General features: G+C 39.2%; 1 protein-coding gene across 2 annotated transcripts in view; it reads right to left on the bottom strand.

Moving 5' to 3' along the window:
• The window catches only part of cntnap2a (contactin associated protein 2a), a 348,699-nt gene extending 334,262 nt beyond the window's left edge, over window positions 1-14,437 (bottom strand). The window contains exon 1 of one of the 2 annotated variants that reach the window (XM_005471745.4): window positions 13,899-14,437. In XM_005471745.4, the coding sequence (XP_005471802.1) occupies window positions 13,899-14,001 (103 nt within the window). In that variant the 5' untranslated portion in view covers window positions 14,002-14,437. The remainder of the gene's footprint in view (window positions 1-13,898) is intronic. The other variant, XM_005471746.4, reaches the window with a different exon arrangement.
• Between the last annotated feature and the right edge of the window lie 683 nt (window positions 14,438-15,120).

Consider the following 15,120-nt stretch of genomic DNA (forward strand, 5'->3'; position numbering starts at 1 on the left):
CGCCAAATCACAACAAAAGTCACCTCAACGCGCTTTATATGTTTTTGTATAATAATAGTTTATTTTTAAAATAATACAAACACTTTATGAACTTTTTTCCTGCCATAAGATGACCCCACAAACCTCATATAAAAAATAAAACAATAAAAGACCAGCCTGTTTTTTGCAAATTAAGGAGCAGATCTCCACAGCCCATATGCATCACTTACCTGCTGCTCTCACACTCTAGCCATTTTCATTGATTGTAGTGGATGGGTGATTTTGTTGCATACATTACGCTTTTAGTGATTCCCTTTTACCTTTCTAAAATATCCAACAAAGACAAATAATCTGGTTTTGTTGATGCTGTCCATGTTGGGTCTTAACTCAGACCCCGCTAATTCTAGAGACTTATTCCCATGAAAGAAAAACAAGGCAACAGTGTTCGATCGATTACTTGCGCAAGGGAGGCCTTTGGTCAAGAACCAGCTCTTGGAGCTCACGCTCCTCACCTGTCTCCAGCCCAAAGTCCTTCAAAGAGCAGCTTCCCTTGCAGCAGTATTTATTGACAAACTTCAAACAATAGTTTACAAAACACCTCCCCTTGCAACCCCATTTGGTTACAAAGACAAGGCACCTCAATGTAAATGTATATACAAGTGTGTGTGTGTGTGTGTGTGTGTGTGTGTGTGTGTGTAAGAGAGACCTCCTGCTGGGCAGGAAGCTTACATCAAACAGATCTTTCAGATAGGATGTATCTGCAATAAAACATTACAGCCCCCTACCCAGAACCCCGAGAATCTGGGGGGGGAAGGACAGTGGAATCCCTTTCAGAGTTGGCAAGCATAAAAATGACAAACATTTAACAATCCACTCTAACAGTCCACACTGTATATTGTTGTATCATCAGCAAATAACTATTTTCTGCTGTGTGGCATTGCTTGTGTCTCCTTTCTCTCAAATAAAGCTTCACCTGCACCATCCAAACACTCCCTAAATTCTTCTGCATCACAACAGTACGTTTCAATCTTGCACTCCAGCCACACCTATCCAAAAAGCTCTTCCATGTCTCTTGCTGAGGCATAGATTTTACAACAACATTTTTCTCTTTTTTTAATTTGGTCCTTACCTTTTTCTTCTTTGCATACTGATCAAAATGATTGTGCTTGGTGTCCAGGTGATGCTTTACCTCGCTACTCTTTTATAATCTTGACTGCTTCTGTGCAAATCAAATACAGTCTTTCTGCTGGTCAAATACCTTCTTTGTATGCTCAGCTTTTTTGGTAAACTTTCCTTGTCTTTGTTATCTTTGTCTCTGACATCTTCACTTCAATGATGACCCATCACTTTGCCTGCTCAGTCAATGTTATCATAGGCACAAAGCCAGTGAGACCTCTCAGCTCTGATTGGACCAGGATGAAAGGGAGGCAGACACAACTCAGACAGATAGTAATAGTTTCCACAATATTTAAGCTACTCATAAAAACTGTCTAATAGTGAAAACAAGGCTCATTTAATATCTGCAATTTAGGAGCTGATATGAATTTCTCTGGCAGTGTAATGTAAATTGGCCCAGCATCACACTACACTCTGCTGCCTTTAACATGACAACAATGTCAACAATGAGAAAACTGATAAATCTATAAACCACTTTCTTTGCTTTGAATAATGTGCACTTACAACTGTCTACATTCAACTATTACTATCATATTATGGATCAATGGAGAACTGATCTCAAAATAAAACAAGTTCAAAGTCATTGTATTGTGTACGGAGGTATAACACAACATCAATAGCAATGTAAGAAAAAACCACCATAGACACCCTCATGCCTTTATTCCCTGGCTTTCTCAGCACAAACTTTCTGTCTTTGTGTAGGTTGAACTTGGATTAATCTGGGGAAAAAAAGACATCTTCAAAGGCTGCCTTCTTTCTGTTCTCTCTGTATGCAAATTTAATCTAAGCTGTTTTATTCTTTCAGGTTATGTTTTGATTCTGCGAGAGCATTCTCCTTCTGTAACCTTAATGAATCCTACTGTATTTTGTATTTTTGTAGCTGTTTTTTCTTGATTTTACATGTGTGTATATACTGTAATTATGATGGACAATCTCTTTCTGGGTCTGTTTGAGCAGCTTGTGTTTAATTGCTAGTCCTCAGTTTTGAACTTTTTGGTGATATACCCAACCTCAAAGGATGGAAGATTATGTTTTCTTCCTGATTGAACAGTTAGAGTAGTTGTGGTTGTTCTTGTGCAAGGAAAAAAGCCTTCCCTAGTGACTCACTTCACTTTTCTTTGCCATTTTCTGTGTCCTAGTAGAACTATTAACCCATCCTAACTACCTGCTTTGTGAGTAACCACATGTATAGCTGATTCTGTGTTTCAATTAGACATGCAAAGTTTCACAATGAGAATGTGTCCACCTACATTAAGTTACCAATCAGAAAGATATTGTGAAACTTCTGAAGGTACACTTTAATTTGTATTATTTGCCATTGTGCAAAATCAGATTTTTTTAAAATATTTGTTTAACATTTCATTAAATACCAGTGGAAACTATCATCATTCGCAAATACTTTAACTATTCCAAGTTCCTCCAACCAAATATTATCATTGAAAGAAATATGTTACTCCATTTTTTTAAGAAAACAAAATGTCAAATATAATAAACTTTGGACACTCCATGACCTAATTTCATGCAAGACCAGGCTACTCTGTTTTTCTTCTTTTCCACACATTATCTTATTCTATCCCTGCAAAACTGAAATGAGTTTGGCATCAAAGAGCTCCATATGCAAATTTAGTCTGAAAACAGACTGGGGCACAGCATCTGTGACATGGTCACCCAACAGAGGCTTACTACAGTTGTCGAGTGAATTTAGTTGCTTTGTCAGTGTGATGTTGGCCTGATAATCTTGACAACCCGAAGGAGAAATGAAATGTACATGAAGAGGAGGAAGAAAAATGAAGCAGGTCAAAGTGAGAGGCAACCTGAGTAAATAAAAAACAGGCTGACATTTGAAAGTGAGAAATGAGGGAAGAAGAGAAACGAGTACATCTGCAAAGATAGATGGGGAACAAGACAAGGAGAAAAAAAAGGAAAAGAAAGCCACAGAAAGAAAAGTATAGATGTGGGCAGGTGAATGAAAGGTATAAGGTTTAAAAAGGAAGCTGTGACCCCTGTCTTAGCTCGCACTGTAACAGCACCTTAACTCAGTGCTAATGGTCCTCATTCACATCTAGCCTCGGCTCTTTTTCTCTTGTACACACAATCTTACGAATCGCAAAAGAAAATACACACATGCACATTTAGACTTTATGTGCACAGATATACACAACAACGTAAGTATGTAGTCATCTGAAGTGACTCTTTGCCCTACACACACACACAAAAAGATGGGTTCGAGGCAGAAAAAAGCAGATACGCACAAACTGATTTTATAAACATGCAGTGTACAGACAGTTTTGTGAGAGGTGAGGCATGTACACCCTGGACAAAATGACAGGCAGCGGGATAGGGACAGAGAGACAAACAACCAGGCCCACTCATAATTACACCTCCACCCGTTACATATGGATACAAATATACACCAGACAATGTAAGTTAAACCAAACAAACCTGCGCACAATTTTGGAATTCTCAAATGCATCTACTTGCACACTGAAAATCCATTTCCTCTCTCTCTAACACACACACATTCACTCAAGCACTCCCAGGGAACACAATGAACATTTGTCCATTTTACAGCACGGGCCAGAGAATCCAAACATGCAGACACACCGGCACACACAGCCCGATCCCTTTCCTACCCAGCCTGGTATACCGGAGGCTGTGTTTGGATTTTAACAGAAAGACTGTTATCATTAGACAGGGCAGACAAGTCCTGGTTGCCTTTCCAGTTACATTTCTTTCCTCATTTCTTTCTCTCCCCATTTATTTCAGCAAACAATCACACATGCACCACAGTGAGGAACACACTGACCAAGTTACGCACCGTGTCAGGACATGCACACACATACTGTAGCTTCTCTATACTGAAATAGAGATGCGCACACAGGCACACACAGAAAAGCACAGGAGCACAAAGGTTATGTTTTCCAAGTGCCTGGCTGGCTATGTTCCCATTCTGTCTGTGAGCTTTTGCTCGGAGTCTAAAGAGAAAAAAGGGGGTTGTTTTTTATTTTTTTGTTTTTTTTCAATGGAAGTAGCTCAAAGATTAATTCACTTAATCTTGGCCTGTAAATGGGGTATTCAAGCGGCTTAAAAAACAAATTGAATGCAAAGGCTGAGAGTAATAACAACATTTGTCTTAGCTGCGGCACAGTGCCCTTTTCCACAGTACTCTTCCACATGAGCCGGTGACTGGATATTCAAGGTCCATTATGAAAGATGTGGACTTGGAAGTGTATTTGCACATGGACGGTGCAAATGCAGACACGCAAACCTATTATCTTATATGCATACAGTCCACATTTTGACTGCGCTAATAACCATATGCACTTCACAGGTGAGAAAAAGGTGGAAAGCTAAAGATGTAGTGGCACTTGACTTCAACGAACAGAGTACGACACTGTAACAGTCGTGTAGATATGTGCGCGTGTGCAACTCAGACAGATGAACAGATGTTGCACTGTGGATTTTAATATATAATCCCCATATTCATTATGTCACCCAGGAGACACATGCAGATCATAGGGTGCAAGTTTCAGAATATAGGTTAAATGGAAAAAAAGGAAAACAAACATAAAGCAACAGTTAATGATTCTCCACGAATAAACCATTCAGCCTATTTCTTTCTATATTTAAAAAAAAAGAATTAAAACAACTTTGCACTGCATGAGCACTGCCAAACTCTTGAATAATGACCTGGTAATGTATGCTGATTACTTTCAAATAAGCAGTAGCTAATTAGTTAGTGTAATTAACCCCAAACCTCATTAAATCACTGTATGCAACATGTAATGTGCTAACTATTACTAAATAATGTATGTGTGATTAATCAGAGGTTTCTGATGCCGTGTAGCTGCAGCTCACTGAAGCTCCATCTGCTGCCTCCCGTTCCTGAGAGATCGATAATTTAAATTTCTAATATCACACTCAACTAGCAAAAAGATGAGTTTGTTTTTTTCTTAATTTTTCATTTTTTTTTTTTTTACATCGTTTCTAAGTGTTTGTAACTGGCAGTTTATGCAGAACAGTGGCCACACTAAATGGTACAGTAATATTTAAATGACACCGGGACATGCTGCATCTCTGGAGTTTTAATTGTCACGTGACTTTATAACTAGGCTAACCCATTTTAGCAGTTTTTATACTTCACTGTCCGATCTTAGATTAGTAAAAAGATCACAATAATGATTTTAAAGGATCAGTTCCATAATTACCAAAATGGCCCTTGGGTGGTTCAAATCATCTTTGATTTGAGGAAACGTGAAGCATGAAACTAGTTTCAACATTAAACTAAAACATAAAGTCAATCAGTGAGTAAAGTGCAGCTCTGTTTTAAAATCCCTGAGAGGTCCATGATGCAAGTGGTGAAGCAGTAATATGCCTCTTTAATTAAAACCAATTCCATTTGTTAAAACAAAAATTAAAGCAAAAAAATATTTTAATAGCCATAATAGGGCTCGGTGATATGACCTCAAATGAAAAGTAATTGAACATTTTAGCTGGATTTTGATGGATGAATACACACAAACATATATATATATATATATATATTTTCTTCTTCTTCTTTTTCTTCTTTTGTTTGATGTCTTTATTTATTAAAGCCAAAACATGTGTCCAACCTACAAACACAGCACTCTTTTTACTTGAGCTGTGAAGCTAAGTCGCTATTTTACTTTTCTTCCATGATGTTTCCATGTTCCATGAGTGGACAGGGCAGAATCATGTGACACTTAGTATGTGTTAAAGGGGACAGTATATAATGAGGGATGTCTTTATGCACGATGGGGGCGAGAGGACATCAATTAGAGGCTGTAAATGTTGTTTTAATTTCATTTTAGATTAAATATTCAGCCCTGATCCTTATGATTATTAGTATAGGTAGATTTTCAATAACCTGTCGGGTAATTTTTTAAAACTTTTTTTTTTTTTAGTTTTGTAGTTTTTTAATGTGCCTTACACAATGAAACAGAAGACTGAAATAGGATTTGGTCGATAGCTCCAGCTTGGCCACTTAAATGAAACATGACTAGCAGTAAGTGTAAAGAACAGCAGCTAGTGATCATGTCCGTGTTGTTGAACTAGTGACACCAATATTCTTGTTACCACTGTGTGCTGTTTAAAAACATATGCAGGGGGTACAACACTACTCTGGCCGGTGTGTCTAAAGCTTTTTCCTGCTACTCACAGGGACGGCTGTTAGTGCTCTTTCTGACACCGTTGTTTTGGCGCTGGTCATATGGGTCAGTTCAGGTACAGTGCAATGCTTTTAACTGCTTTTTCCTGACACTTTGCTTTGTCTAGAACAAATCAATTATGGCATTTTGCCAGGATTAATCTAGGGCCAAGAGCCTTTCCCTATCTATATATTATCTCCCTCTAAGTGACCGTACTGCATGGGGCTAAAGCAAACAGGAATTCAACTCCATATTACGCTTTTTTTGGGGAAATATCCAGTCCTTTGTTGAGTTCCCAGCAAACAAACGAAAAAGAGTACATGTTGCCAATACACTAAATCTAATTCAATCATTCAAATTGATATGGAAAATATTTTAAAATGAACAGACATGAATACATGGCTGTTTAAAGATATATCAGATGAGTTCATGCAGTTTCACTTAGCTTAAGGCTAGCCTTTTCAGACTCAAGTCACCGTGTAGGAGATTGCTACTGATACTGTCAGATTTCATGTGATTTATTCTGGTTATATTAAATCTGCCTTTAAGAAGTTAAATTTTGGGAATTTTTATGACTTACATAAATTAATTAATAGTTAAAAAAAATGTAATAATGTGGTCAAAATATCATGCAGAGCTTTTGTGCACCTGTGTAGGCTAATCCTATGTCACTGTTTGTAGCATGTGTTGCTGCACATGTCCTTTTTCCTAGAAGTTTTCTGCACTAACAATGGTACTCCATTAACCAACAGGGCAAAGTACCACTTATCTAAGAGATAAGATATGTGTACATCTAGACAATTCTTTAAAAAAATCAGTTTAGGATAACCTGCATACTTAGACTACAAATTGGAAAAATAATTTACTGGATTTTAAGTTGCTTAATCACCATGAGTGACTGAAAATGCTTACTATTTCGCCTGTGTTGAGAACATCAGATTTTAAAAAAAGTTGCATTCTTGGACCTTTAATTTATCGGCCATTTTTTTGTAAACAGTATTTGTTTTATTAAAATAAAATAATTTATTTGGGACTTCCTGTAGATGCTTTATAGATTACATTAAGTCAACGATACAGTGAATTTTAATTTGAAAAGAATTAATTTGATAGTGGGCACCACCAAAGGGAATTGGAGTATCACTTGAAGTAGCCTGTCCTATTCTCTGACTAATGCAACTGCTGCACTTTGATGCTGCTACAGATTACAATAACAATGATAATTTTTAATGGCAAGGTGTCAGAGAAAATCCTTGCTTCCTGACCATCTTTCCTTGAGGTGTCGTTCTTCATCCTTGTCACTTTTCTCATAAATGCTGCTTCGTCTCTTGTCCTTCTCTTTCCTCCCTTTTGCCTTGCCAGTCTAATCTCCAACTCAGAGACTGCTGTCAAATGAGGTGGACAGATTCTGATGGCTTCTAATAAGAACACATTCCACTAGAATAACTTTCTGATTCTGCACATTTACACATGCAGACACATAGAGCTGCAGTGTTACATACAGTGAAGCATGAATGCTCCAATTTGTACCCAGAGAAGCAGAATTACATAATTATCATACTGCACTCCGTATTATGGGTTTCATTTGCAATTAATACATCTGAAGTTAATAACATTTAATGAACAGTGCGTGTTTGTGTGCCTGAAGAGGGGGGGGCAATGCTAGTGTGTATGTGAGCTGCATGGTGTGCGTGTGCCTTTGTCCATGTTACGTTACTGACATTGTTAGGGGAATTATGTAGTATGACTTGTCAGTGCATATTTGTATCACTGTGGCCTTGCTCCCATGATGAAACATTGATAGCCTTGCAGGAGCATTCCTTCCAAGAGAGAAATTTCAATTCGTCGAGGAAACTGACACACCAGTCTGAGAATAAAGCTGAAGGTAAGAGCAGAAAATGCAGCAGTTCTGGTACAGTTTTGACTTATACATGTTTGTTACTCTCATGAACTGTGATATTAATAAGAAAATCCCCCCCAAAAGCCTCTATTTTAGCCCATGAATGCTAATATTTTGACAATACATGTTTGAATATATTGCACAGAGGAATCCAGACCACTTATATTTTCATCTCAACCTTGAAGTAATTGAAAAGTCTGATGCTTTACAAGCACTTGAAAACAGAAGAAATTTGGCCATGCAGAAAGAAGAATACATATTCTGTAGCAATCAAATTTCAGCAAACTTGTGGCATTTACCACATTATGTGAGCTATTTAGGTTGTTGTAATGTTAACCTTCCTCTACCTACTTTCCCCCACCAGTTTCCTGTTTAACTAAATCTACTTGCAGCCATTGTTCACTTGATATTAAAATGTTTTAACATTTCCAGCAGAGTGTTGCTTACTAAGTAGCATTGTGGGAGTGGAAAACAAGGCATCCGGAATGAGCTACAGTGTCAGAAATAAATTGTTTTTTTAAGAAACAAGTTTACCATTGTCAAATCATTGCTACACTTTTTTTTTTCAAAAGAGAAATGCATAACATTGAAAAAACAACAAATCTAGATCAGCTGTACCCACAGCAGTGTCAGCCATGCATGCTATGCCTTTCCAGAATAATGTTCATCACAGTAAAATTCTGAATAGTTTGAATATCTCATCATTATCGATTCATATTGATATTTTTAGAATATTATCATTCAGAGATTCAGAGAGTCTGGAGAAATCTCTGTGTGCAAGGGACGAGGCTGAAAATCAATATCTGATGCCCGTTATCTCCAATCTAAAGAGGAAAGGGAACGTAGGTTTGTTATCAGCACTCAGCTCAAAAGGCTGGATCTCTGATGGTATGGGGGTGCATTAGTGCCTATGGAGCTGGCAGCTTGCACATCTGGGAAGGCACTGTCTACACTGAAAGGTAATTAGTGCATCGTGAAACAAAAATATGGTAAAGACCCGGGACTGCTGAGCAGCTAGAATCTTATACTATATAAGAATGGAACAACATCCCTCTCCCAAAATTCCAGCAGCTGGTCTCCTCAGTTCCCAGATGTTTGCAGACTGCTGTTAAAGGTAGGGGGGGATCCTTAACAGTTGTAAACATGGCCCTGTCACATCTTTTACGTGATGTGTTGCTCCCATCAAATTAAAAATGAGCTAATATTTTCTTAATTTTCTTAAAATTCTACATTATCTTAGCTTAAACATTTTATATGTTTTCTATGTTCTCTTGTGAATAAAATACAAGTGTGGGAAGTGGGCATGCACACGTAGGAAAAATGATGAGAAAAAGACTGAGGAATTTGGAGTAATGGGTGACATGTAGGAGTGAGAGAGATGAATCACTACAGTTACAGGTAGGGTTGAGACAGTGGGAAAATAGGAGATGACTTGCTTTTTATTTTTGCTAGATTTTGTTAAGGAGGCATAAAGGTAAGTGTAAAGATCGAGGAAGAGCTACAAAGAGAATTAGAAAAAGAGGATAAGCAATCAAGGAAGTGCAAAGGAGCAAAAAAACAGGTGGAAGGTAGCAATTTAGATGGAGGGGGTAGAGCAGAGAAACAGCAGTGCAATTAACATCCACACCTTATTTCCTAGCTCTGGTTCACTTGTCTCAGTGCATGATTAATCCACCAATGTGGACGCACACACACACATTCCCAAAACACAGGCAGGTGCACACATATAAATATCCAAGGGCCAAACATAGCTACACAGCAAGTGTAGCGCTTCTCTAATCTGAGCCTAACCAGTCTGCTTCCTGCAGCCTTAATCCTATCATTATCACCTCCTAATGGGAGCCATCTCAGACACACAAACACAAAAACAAGACAGAGAATTGGCAAGAAGTTGACCCATGTGGTGGTTAAAGGGTTTGCTTTTATAACCATATTCATTTTATATCCCTGTAGAAGAGAATGGAAATGCAATAATTTATTTGAGTGGAAAAAAGCAAAATTACTTTTGCCAGTGTCAAATGATTTGTTTGGACCAGAACCTGGAAAAAACTGCCAGTGATTCACACTCACACAAGAACACTTCTGTGTGCAAATGTCACCATTTGGCTTTATATGGTTTTTTATATATGTATACTGAAGAACAGGAGACCCTGACTTGTTGCCCTGGAGGTGAAACCAGACTGATGTCTATGTCAAATGGCCTGGCAAGCTTAATGAGATGAGAAAAGGCTAATCTGATTCTATATCAGACAGGCTCTAGGGGCATCCCATTTAACCACCCAGAGTGCCACCAACACACTGACTTAAAGGCACATCCTTTACTTTTTACACACTGGTGCTGTGACTCTTAAAAATTTAATTCTTGTCCTTTACTAAGCGGGTAATGAATAGCAGCATTGCAAAGGAGCGCCGGAGAGTTCAAAGCGAATTAATTAAAATTATAACCTTTAAAGCTAAATAAAACAAGCTCTTCTTGGAATATTTTACAGCTGAGGAAAATATCTGTGCGTATAAAATATATTTAAGTATGTTAGCACTGTATATGGACACTGTGTCGCACACGGTGTCTGCACTGAGCAAATAATCCAGTCATGAATTTTCTGTGTGAACCAACTTAATCAGAAAAAAATATGGTTATTTGAATTGCAAATAGAAAAATTAAAGTCTGATTGGTTATGAAATGATTATGAAACATCATGGTAGGCAGACCTTGCCTTGACACAGTACATCAACAACAGATTTACATACTGCACAGTGACAGCTCAGTAGAGGATACCACGAAAGTACACCAAGGACAGACACAACCCATTTTTCTTCCACTGCATGTATCTGACGGCTGAGTGTACATCTTATATGTATTTCTGAGTCACTGTATATATATTTGTGCATGCATGTTCATCTAATTGTGCTGTTTTGTAATTCTAATCCTAACCCAATAAAATGATAGAAAAATGAAAAACTTTATTTCATAAGACGGCATAAAATTCTAAGCTTCCCTTTTTATAAAACTTTGATCTGACTCAGAATATTTGTACTAAGCACTGCAAGAGGACGCAATAATAGGGCATGTGTCTGGCCCCAGAGTTAATAAGAAATCAGCCAGCTTCACAGCCAACCAATCACATCCCCCTTCCTCTGAAATAACCTCCCTGTTTGTTTCCCTTCAGGGCTTTAAATCCAAACTTAAAATCATTGTTTCCTCTTAACTTTTCATTGGATTGCCTGGTTATATTCACTCCTGTTTCGCTTGTGCTTGCTGTTACCAGACCCCTATCCATCCTCGAGGCATCACTCTCTCCCTTGGCTGTCAGTGCTTCGGTCCAGATGTTTTTGGAGCTGAATCTTGATCCTCCAGGAGTCTCATCTCTCTTCCCCTCTCTCTCTGACTCTCTGTCTCTCTCAACTGTTTGTGTCTGTCTCCCTTTTTTGTGGTTTTTGTGTGTGTATGTGTTTTTGCAGTGTGCCCTGCTCCCAGGTTTTCACGGTAGCAAGAAGGCCATTTGGCTCTGTCTTATCTTATTTGGCAACACTTGCCGGATGTCCTCTTGGAGCATATTCTTATGTTTACAGCGTATCACTTTATCATCTTCTTTGCATTGGCTGCAGACCACCTTTGCTGTTTTTCAATGTTTTTCTGTTTCTGATCTGTCAAATTCTATGGTGAGTGTACAACTCACAGATTATCATCTACCTTCCTTTAAAGTAAGAGCGAGGACTTGTGTGAATGTACCAGCCCGATTAAAGAAGAAAAAAGAAAAAAAAAGACTTGTTTCAACTTGGATTTGTGAAACCGTAGATGAATTCACAACTAACATGCAAATGAACATAAACCCGCATGAACAGGGGAAAAAATCCTTTGGTCGCTTTTTTTTCTTACACAGAACACACATGCTTAATGTACACTGGAAACACTTACAGACTTGCATATGTTTGTATTAAAATATATGGCATTAAAGGCTCTAGATAAATGGTAAAATACATTCTCCCTCACTAATTATAGGAAAATCTAAGAGGTGGCAGGGTGCTTAATACAATGTTTGGAGCGTCTATAAAATGCGGCTGATACATTTTTAAAGCGATCTGAAATCTAACTTTTAATGAGACACTGATGTCCTCTACAGCGAGGCTCCCCCGGTCAGACCCTCCAGCTGACGGGAGTAAGAGGACTCTGGATTTCCACATCGTATCAAGCGTTGCCACGATGACACCTGATCTTTGTGAGGTCGCTCTTATTAACGAAAGCTTTGTGCGCGAGAAACGCACAGGCAAACTCTTCCAACTCTCCACGTCTCCTTTGCCTCCTGTCACACTCTCTGACACTGCTTCGCGCGCGTACCCCTGCTCAAGCGACTCGCGGTAGCGTCTCTCCGTTGTTGTCTGTCAGATGGGATGATTAATGAGGCGCGTCCACGGGCACATCCATCCAGGACCTGAGAAGCCCTTGCGATCGCGGGGGGAATCAGTCACACTGAATCCTCAGAGTATCGGCTCAGTCACCGTCAGCAAGATCGCAATGCCACTGAACCAAGGCTGGATAATCCAAGTTAAATAAATAAATAAAAATCAGATAGGACCAGTAATAACACATTCTATATCAAAACTGTCAGACACGCAGTTACTTCAGTATGCTATAAAAGTGGAGAAAGAAACAACTACGGTCGATATGTTCATAAAATATAAACACTGAATTCCTGGACTATGTCAATGACAATTAGAGGGAAGAACAAATGCAATACTGGGCAACGTTTAAACAAACTCTCAAGACTGAAATTACAGCGTGGATCGAAAAGAAGCCTTCATCAAGTGTTCCAAGAATTAAGCAGTAAAGTGGAGGCTTTAGCTAGGCAAAAAAGAGAGCAAATAAAAGGGGAATGCTAATCATCTAAGTTTTCCAGTGACCTTAAAAAAAGGCTTAAGCTTTAATATGCTCAGACCAGAGAGCTTGATGGAGAGTCTAATCAGAATGCAAACTGCACACCATAAAAAAAACTAAATCAGACCCTACAAGTAGACAAAAACATTCAAATCAATGCACACTTAGTTGCTGAGAGTTACAGCTTAGCCCTATTAGACCACAACTCTTTTTAAAAGAAAATGGGCATTCAGCAAAATCTCTTTACTTGGATTTTTTTATGCAAACGCAATAGTCTAAAATCAAATGTAATGTTCTTATAGAACATCAAAAATCAGGAAAGCGTGGAAAATAAAAAGGAGGGGGGAAACCATTTGTTGGAAGTTGAACCGTTTTCCAACTGTTCTTCTCTCGAGTCCACTTTGATGACTGGGACTCCACAATAAACAGCAAACCACTACTGCCAAACTTAAATGCCATTCACAAATTCTGTCACTCTCCCTCAATACTCAAGTCATTTCTGGAGTCCCCTATAAAAAAAAAAACGCAATTAAACATCTCGTAAAAATCGTAAAAATCCCGTGCGCCAAAAATAAAGGCACCACAGACCCTGAAGCGCTAACACGTTTAGGCTTGAACTCAAAAGTCGACCCCGCTTCAACCTCTGCCTCTCACTGCCTCTGTCGCCCGGCACTACTAACGTAGCCGTAAACGTCTATCTGTGCCGCTTCTCTCCACAGGCAGACCGTTTGTTTCTCACCCATTCCCACTCTCACCCAAACAGCCCTGGAAGACCATTTCAAAAATACTGAAAAGAACAACTTACGGGTTGTTGGTAGAGCTCCGTGCACACCGCTGACATGGCAGAAAATCCATAAAACGACCGGCAATAACAACGTCAGTCCCTGGGCAGGACGGTGCCGGCGCATCTTCACGGCTGCTGTGGGCGCAGGAGAGCGGGAGAAGGGAACACACAGCTGAGTGGCTGTAACGCCAGTCGGTCCGTCAGCCTCGCTTCTCAGTTGAGGACTGGCGGATAGGAGCCCGGCTGCACGGAGTCTCTCTCTCTCTCGCGCGCGCGCGCTCTCTCTCTCCCTCTCGCTCTCTCTCTCCCCAATAAAGAGATGATGTAAGGATGGCGCCAAAACACAGACTGGTCTGTACTAGCAAACAGAGCGCACTTATCTCTGCAGCTCTCTCACCTCCCTTGTTTAGCGCCTAAAACAAAACAGCAGCCGAGTTTCCACCGTCCAAAGGATACGAGTGGGTGCGGCTGTAGCGGACAGCAAATCCTCCAGGAGTTCAAGAAGGCATGACAGTGCACATCTCAAATCCCTGAACTGGTTTCTCCTGCCCAGCGCTCTAATGCGCTGTCCGTGGTGCTGAACTTCTCTCAGTCTTTCTCTGCCCCCCACTCTCTCTCTCTCTCTCTCTCACACACACACACACTCACACACTCTAAATGCCTTTCCGTTTCTAATAGCCAGACAGTGCCCCCCACCTTCTCTAGGTGGTGGTGTCATTACACTTGTGCATTCATCTTCTATCCAAACATGAAAGCCCTAACAAAAAAAAAAAAAAATACACGGGACCTGCACTCACTCTGTCTTGATGTTCTCGCAATCCCCCGTTTGCCTGCATTTAGTGCAAATGAGAGCGAGAGAACCCATTTAACTTATGTAATGAAGATTAAATATCAAATAATACTAAAGTTCTACTAGTATGCAAATGCTTTTCCCTAACAGACTGGTTTTATTTCAAAAAGTTAAATTAAAAACATCTTCATATTGTAACAATAGGTACTTTCAGATTTCAAACCTTATAATCCATTCAAACAAATACATCTGGGACATTTGCTGGTACGTCTTAATAGGACTGCAGAGATACACCAATCAGAACAGACTATAAGCAACTGCTTTAGACAATACATCTTTCTTTCTTTCTTTTTTCTTTATTTGTGTTTTTTTTTCTTTTAGCACACTACTGTGATTGTTTTTTGTAGTAGTCATCTTTGTACTAAGAGGAAGAAATCTAGTAAATTTGCTTCA

The sequence above is a fragment of the Oreochromis niloticus genome, linkage group LG9, assembly GCF_001858045.2.
Source record: "Oreochromis niloticus isolate F11D_XX linkage group LG9, O_niloticus_UMD_NMBU, whole genome shotgun sequence".
Taxonomy (NCBI): domain Eukaryota; kingdom Metazoa; phylum Chordata; class Actinopteri; order Cichliformes; family Cichlidae; genus Oreochromis; species Oreochromis niloticus.